This window comes from Triticum dicoccoides, chromosome 2A (assembly GCF_002162155.2).
Source record: "Triticum dicoccoides isolate Atlit2015 ecotype Zavitan chromosome 2A, WEW_v2.0, whole genome shotgun sequence".
Taxonomy (NCBI): Eukaryota; Viridiplantae; Streptophyta; class Magnoliopsida; order Poales; family Poaceae; genus Triticum; species Triticum dicoccoides.
In genome coordinates this window covers 754,667,950-754,675,573 of record NC_041382.1, presented here as the reverse complement: position 1 = coordinate 754,675,573, position 7,624 = coordinate 754,667,950, and the positions used below count along the sequence as shown (strand labels likewise).

Here is a 7,624-nt window from a genome sequence, read left to right as displayed (position 1 = left end):
AGTGACATCATGTACAAGTAGTAGTCTTAGTGAAGCACATACGAAAGGGAATATAAAGTCAGGTGGAGCTCCGGAAGCGTAGGGGCGTCTATCAACCAACGCGATCGATTACTTGGGCTACACTCGGCTTACGAGTTATGAAAGAAAATGTCGGCTGCCCATCGCTGCTAGCGACGACGCGCGGCTGGGGGGCAAGGCCCCATTTACAAAATCTACCCCCCCCCCCGCCCCCGCCCCCCGTGGATCGTCTTTTCAGTTTTGTTCAAAGCAAAAGAAAATGATAAATACTTAAAAAAATAAAATCCTTCGAGATGTAGTTATATTACTACATCTACTAGTGAGGAAAATTAAAAAACTTAATTGTGTACATGTTTTGCAAAAAAGTGTCTTGAAAAAGTAAAACGTCTATAACTTTTGCATACAATGTCGAACAAAATGTATAATATATCAAAATGTTCAGCACGAAAATCCGCATCTGATTTTGACATCCTACAGCCTGTTTGCAAATTTTTAGAATCTTCAAATTCTAAAAGGAAAAAAAGTTATTCTCAAACTTTAGTTTTTTTTTAATTTTGGTTAAATCAGGTCAAACTACTTATTCAAGAAGTATTAGTATTACTAAATAATTATTCAAGAATATTAGTGTTACTAAATAATTATTATAGTTTTTTAGAATTTTGGTCAAATCTGGTCAGACTATGGTCAAACTACTTATTCAAGAAATATTAGTGTTACTACATAATTATTCAAGAATATTAGTGTTACTAAATAATTATTTCAATTTTTTGAATTTTGGTCAAATCTGGTCAAACTATGGTCAAACTACTTATTTAAGAAATATTAGTGTTACTAAATAATTATTGTTTTTTAGAATAATAGTTTCAAACTCAAACAGTGAAACATGTGACTTCATGCTCAAACTAAACTCCTGAGGGTTAATAGGATTAACATCTTACTATTGTCAGGAAAACAACAAGTGCAGACTTGGAAATAAGGGGGAATAGAACCCGGAAGTTAAGCGTGCTCAGGTTGGAGTAGTGAGAGGATGGGTGACTGGTCGGGAAGTTAGATGATTTGGAGATGAGGGGTGATTAGAGATTAAATTGGAAAATAATTCAGAAATTTGAAAATCGGAAAATATTCAAAAAAATTAAAAATTTGTTTTCGTAAATATACCTTTAGTCCTGGTTGGTGTTACCAACCGGAACTAAAGGTGGATCTCCAGACAGCGGCCACGTGGACGGCCTTTAGTCCCGGTTCGTGTAAGAACCGGGACTAAAGGGGGGAGGCTTTAGTAACGACCCTTTAGTCCCGGTTCTAGAGGGAACCGGGACAAATGATCCTTTTTCTACTAGTGATAGAGATTACCCAGCCAGCTGCCGCATCCCTCCCCCCTGCCCCCCACAAAAGCTAGGGTTCATCTGCCTCCTGCCGGCGCCGGTCCGCCTCGTCTCCGGTGGCCTTAGGGCCATGGGGCAGAGTGGATCCCGGCCCTTGCCGATGGGAGGGCTCTATTTTTAGATCTCTTTTTGAGTTCTATTAGAGTTTGTGTCCTGCTTAGGAAGGTGAGACGACAGGGCTCCCTGAAGATGGAATAAAGGTCTCCCCGCCTAGCCCCGTTCCGGTGATGCCTCTTGCATCGTCGGTGGGCGTGTGGAGGTGTGTGTGCGGCAGATCTGTCTTTGGTGGATTTGCTCAGATTTGTTCATCGTTTGTCTATGGTCATGTGTCTTCAGGTTGGATCCTTCTGATTTAAGCTCTTCATCAGCGGTAGTTGCTGTTCTGGTGCGTTGGTTCTATGGGGTCTTAGCACGACGACTTCCCGACTGTATATTACAACAAGATTTGCCCGACTCCTTCGCCTCGCTTTAATGCTTGTAGTCGTCGCTAGGTGGTCTACGGATCTAATTGTAGTTTTTATTGTTTCTAGTGTTCGTTGTACTACCATGATTGAAGATGAATAGATTGAAAGTTTTTCAAAAAAAAGGAAAAGTTCCCGATCTCCCATAACTACGTCCTCTACTTCCTCCACAAAGTGGCCGAGATACGACCGATCAAGCATCTTACTATCTCCTATCCAATTTAGGCTGGCCATAGGGGGGTAACATAACCGGTATCATGCGCTTGAGACTCACAAACATGCTTATGTGGCACACAATTAAAGAAGAAAGAGAGGGTTATAGTAACATAGGTAGATACCGAATCATAATAAATATTTTACTAATATGTGTCTTGCATGGCAATAAATTAGACCACATATGATACCAATCTATGTTACTATGCACTATGGATATAGTATCATACACTAGTATCATATGCATGATACTAGTATATGATACTCCTCACTATGGCCAGCCTTATAAGGCTCAATTCAAAAATCTTACCAAACAAGGTAGATGACGAGTGATGGAATACTTTTTGTAGTTTGTAAAAGCCCTCAATTAATGCGCTTGTTTTCCTTAAATAATTGTGTTTACCAACGCATTAATGCAATACATATGCATGCATGAAGTACATGCATTGATCAATTTTCTCTTAATCCTTGCATGCAATGAACTAATGCATCTTAAAATCTGAGTATGTGATGGGAAACAATTAAATTGAGACTTAAAATCAAGAAATCTAAAATTTTGCTTGTAACATCAAATGAACCATCCACTGATACAGCCGCTACCCAACCCGCGGCCGGCGGAGGCCAACTTAGTGCTGATTGTTGCTGAACAATCTTCACCGGCCGGCGTGGTAAGTGATCTGTTATAATAGCTTTCTCCTTTATCGGATCTCTGCCTTCGTCATCTTTGATCAAAAATGCTACACCTACAGGACTTACAGGCTGTTACAGACTCTTTTCAAACTTAATAAACATCCCCCCTGATTTTCATGGGGGTGGGCCCGCGTCCTCCCCTTACACCCAATCAAAAACTGCCACATCAAATTAATCATGTAAACTCATGTAAAAACCTGTATGTGTAGCATTGCTGATCTTTGATCAACAAAGTGTATCACCTCTTCACCTTAATTAATGCTAATGACAAATGACCTTTACAAAAATAAAAATCCCCCTCACCAAACACGCAGTGAATTGAAAAATGCTGAGAAGTGGGAGCTGACACAGAGAAGTGAGATGGACAGATCATGGTTGAGAATGTGGGTGGGATCCATTTGGATATACATATGTGGGCTGCAGGTGTATGTCGTCTGCCCAATTTTCTACTGTATTTATCAAGTGGGTTGCAAGTGGAGGGGCGTGCATGGTACTGGATGCTCCACTCCACTGCGGTGGCTGCTCTTTGCCATACGCGAGATTTTGTGCCTTATATAGATATAAGTAGAAGAAGAAGAGCATGCCGACCTTGGCTTCCATGGCAACTCCAGAAGACGGGCCGGTTCCTTTTGAGGACACCCTTGTTGGTACAAACCCCGTCTCCTCGCCGCAGCAGCGTGAGGATGAGCATGCGGACCTTGTCGCCACCCTGCCGAGCGCGCTGGAGGCCAACGGTGTCAAGAAGCTCCGTCTTTACCAGGGCTTCTGGCTACGCGATATCCACGTACCGGCGGCCATCGCGCTCCAGCGGCGATTCGAGCCTCGCCCCGACGACGTCATTGTGGCCAGCTTGCCCAAGTGTGGCACCACGTGGCTCAACGCCCTGACCTTCGCGACGATGGCACGCAGGGCATACCCACCCGCCGGCGCCGACCACCCGCTCCGCCGCCTGAACCCGCACCAGTGCGTGCCTTTCCTGGAGGGCCTCTTCCAGCTCCAGGGCGGCCGGGAGGCGGAGCTCGAGGCGCTCCCGTCCCGGCGCCTCATGAACACGCACATGCCGCTCCCGATGGTGCCGTCGGCCGTGCCCGGCTGCCGGGTCGTCTACGTATGCAGGGACCCCAAGGACATGGCCGTCTCGGCGTGGCATTTCCTCCGCCGCCTGCAGACGGACCTGGCGTTCAGCGTCGTCTTCGAGTCCGTCTGCGACGGCGTGGTGGCGTTCGGCCCGGTCTGGGACCACGTCCTCGGCTACTGGCGCGCGAGCAGGGCGATGCCGGACAAGGTGATCTTCCTGCGGTACGAGGAGCTGCTCCGCGACCCGGCCGAGAACGTGCGAAAGCTGGCGAGGTTCCTCGGAATGCCATTCTCCGCAGCGGAGGACGCGGCCGGCACCGTCGACAGCATCGTCCAACTCTGCAGCTTCGGGCACCTCAAGGGCCTGGACGCCAACAAAACTGGGCATTTGGATCCCCTCCTCCCCGTCCCGCGTGATGCGCTCTTCAGGAATGGGGCGTCCGGCGATTGGGTGAACCACATGACGCCGGAAATGGCGAGTCGGCTGGACAAGATCGTAGCTGACAAAATGCGCGGGACAGGGCTCACTTTTCAGTGACATTTTACCCATTCACGCATTACTTTTCTGGTCGTTTTCCCGTCAATATATCCAATAAATCCCTGCAATGTATTGCCAGCATTTTCTTTTAAATCAGTATCAGTAGTCCATCCAATTTTTTAGTTCACATATTAGGTTTGTCTTCAGTCAAACCTTTCAAAGTTGGACAAGTTTATAAAAAAAATGAACATTCACAGTACCAATCAATACCATGTCCGTCATGAAATATAATTACATATTGCATTTACTTTGTGTTGTAGATGTTGATCATTTTAATATATATAAATTTGATCAAACTTCACTAAGTTTGACTTAAGACCAACCAAATATGTGGGTAAAAAAAATGGAAAGAGTAGTTTGGTGAACTAGGTCGTTGGTGCATGCAACTTAATATCTAGTATGGCACAACATGTAGCACATCTCCTAAGAGCATCTACAACCACATGTACGTAATTCGAGTCTCTATACGCCCACGGAAGCGTCCGTCCGTGGACAATGAGCGGACGGATCTCAAAACTTGGCATTTACAGCCACGGTCCCTATTTTCAAAACACCAAATTTATACAAACACATGCATGTTGATCATTTTGGACAAACATAGCTTTGGTTGCGAAGTGTTTCGGAGCTGCAAAAGCTCACAACCTGATTGACGACCCCACTCTTCTCCTCCTCTTCGGTGAAGTGATGTTTCTTGACGATGATTTTGGCAACGAGCGGTCGAAGGAAACAACGGTGGATAAAACGGTACGCGATGCCACCTGACTTGGAAAGAAAACGACCTGTGATGATGAAAGTGAGTAGTTACATGTAGCACTTTTCAGAAACCTAATTCGCCTTTTCCGATGCAAGATCAGAAAGGCAAGAGGATCCAAACAATTCGCCTTTTCCGGTGCAAGATCACAAAGGCAAGAGGATCCAAACAATTGCTCTCCTGCTCGCGGGTGGAGACGCCAGCGTTCCAGATGGGGACATGATGGTGCCAGAAACTACTTAACTCGATTTTATGTACCTTTTGGCGGTGGCTGATAGGTCATATATATGGGAGAACCGGATGTTCTCGTGTCGCAAACTCGCAATCACGGTCTACACTGACTAGATTTCCATCTTCTAAACAATTTACTGGGCAAGAAACCAAAAAATGAAACGACAAAAGAATTGTGCTCTTGCAAGGCACGAAACAAATTTCAGAAGACCATTCACATCCTTGCTGCACACCCGCGTCCTTCGCACCGGCACCAACCCGGCCAGGTCAGCCGAGCGGGCGTGTGTTGTTCTCTTCCTCTTCTCGTACCCATCACTTACTGATGTGCGGAGACTCCACTATACATGTTGCTCACACTCCACCTCTAGTCCTGATGTGGGACTAAATATTGCACCTCCACCTCGGTGCCATACATGAGTGTTTTGATTTATTTGGAATATGAGAGTTATTCACATGAGCGAAGCCCACTAATTCTAACAGTCGGTACTGATTTTTTCCAAGTAGTTGGAGTAATGCCTTTCTTTGTTTTCTCTTCCTCTTATTATTATTATTTTTGGTTGTGTGAATGCTTCGACTTGGTCATGACATTGTATTGGTGTGCAGAGGCTGCATGCAATTGGTAACATTTTGATATCAATATTTTGGGTACAAAGGGACTAGTATATTGCTCTTTATAAAAAAACATAAACTGATCTTTACCGGTTACCGCAACTAACTTTTCACAAAGGCCAGGTCACCATAAACATGATTATTTAATTTTATTGCGGTGTACATAGACTTCATGATACATCAATATAATATTATAGGCACTCCCACTGCTAGATGCAAGACAAGAATGCACCTCAGAACTCTAGAGCAGATCCTTTGAACTTTTCCTCCACGAGGCGATCCATTTTTTCTCCCATTTCTTCGCTCATATGGTTCACCCAGTCCCCAACCTTCCCTTTCCTAAACAGTGAGGAGTGCTGGATGAATATCTTACCTCCTGCACGCTCCGCACCGCCTGTTTTGTTAACGTCTAGGTTGCGAAGTGATTCGAAGCTGCAGAAGCTCACAACCTGATCGACGACCCCACTCTTCTCCTCCTCTTCCGTGAAGGGCACGTCCAGGAAGCTTGCGAGCTTCCTAACGACCGTGAGCGGATCGGACACAATCTCTTCATACTTGAGAAACATCACCTCTTGCGGCCTCGCCAAGCTTTCTTTCCAGTACTGGAGATAATGGTCCCAGAACGGCCCGAACGGGGAGAACCCTTCGCAGAACATGCTGAATGCATCGTCGAGGGCGATAGGAGCCCCTTTGCCCATCTTGTTGTCGAAGTGCCACCTTGACACGAAGGCGTCTTTGGGCTCGCGGCAGAGGTAGACGACCCTGCAGCCGACGGTGGAGATGGCCGGCGGGAGCAGCGAGGGAGGCAGGTGGGTGGCGAGCAGCCTCGGCGAAGGGAGCGTCTCGAGGAAGTCGAGGTCTCCGCCCACGGCTCCGATGAAGGGCACGACACGCTGCGGGTTGGTCGTGAGCAGAGGGCTGTCGGTGAGGTCGCAGCGGGAGCGGGCGGAGATGGTGAAGGCGAGGGCCTTGAGCCAGGTGGTGCCGCTCTTGGGGTGGGTGGCGAGGATGATGTCGTCGCGCCGGGGCTTGAAGTTGTCTCTCACCAGCATGAATCTTCTCACCATGTGTGATCTCAGCCAGCACTTGTTGTAGAGGGTGAGCGGCGTCGACCATCCTTCCCTTGTGGGAAGTGTGGCCACGAGAGCTTCAGTTGGGTCATTAGTAGAGCTCTCTTTGATCTCAGACTCAACTTGTGCCATACTGAGAGTGAGAGGTGGAAGAGTGTGTGGGTCGAACTTAGCTAAGGGATTTGGGGGGTGTTATATAGAGGTAACCATGACTGGAAGAAGATGTTATGAGCGAAGCGAGGGGACAGGGATGTGCTAGCTAACCCTACCTACTGCCATCAATCAATCATCCTCATCTCCAGCTCCATACATTTGCTCGCCATCTTCCACCAACAAAGCAACAGGTCCACGTCCAACAACTACCACCACCTTTGCAGATTCAAACAAAATGAAACTTCTCCAATCCGCAAACCTCGGCGTGCTGATCCCTCACCCGGACAGTTGGTCACTGGGGTTCATTTCTCTTGTTGGCCATAGGCCATAGCATCACTCCATTCAGAGCAAATTTTTCTCTTCTTTTTGTTTTTCTTACGGGTTTTCGTCTACTAGTATTTTTTCAAATTCCCAACAGACACCATGAAATT

General features: G+C 46.6%; 2 protein-coding genes across 2 annotated transcripts; one reads left to right on the top strand and one right to left on the bottom strand.

Annotated features, from left to right (window-relative positions):
* The first annotated feature begins 3,362 nt into the window (after window positions 1–3,362).
* LOC119352300 (cytosolic sulfotransferase 5-like) lies at window positions 3,363–4,489 on the top strand. Its single transcript, XM_037618981.1, has one exon. It carries the CDS (start codon window positions 3,363–3,365, stop codon window positions 4,377–4,379), a length of 1,017 nt encoding a protein of 338 aa, XP_037474878.1. The 3' UTR covers window positions 4,380–4,489.
* A 1,605-nt stretch (window positions 4,490–6,094) lies between these two features.
* Window positions 6,095–7,191, bottom strand: LOC119356969 (cytosolic sulfotransferase 15-like). The gene has a single exon (XM_037623955.1). The coding sequence runs from the start codon at window positions 7,170–7,172 to the stop codon at window positions 6,204–6,206; it is 969 nt and encodes a 322-aa protein (XP_037479852.1). The 5' UTR covers window positions 7,173–7,191; the 3' UTR covers window positions 6,095–6,203.
* Between the last annotated feature and the right edge of the window lie 433 nt (window positions 7,192–7,624).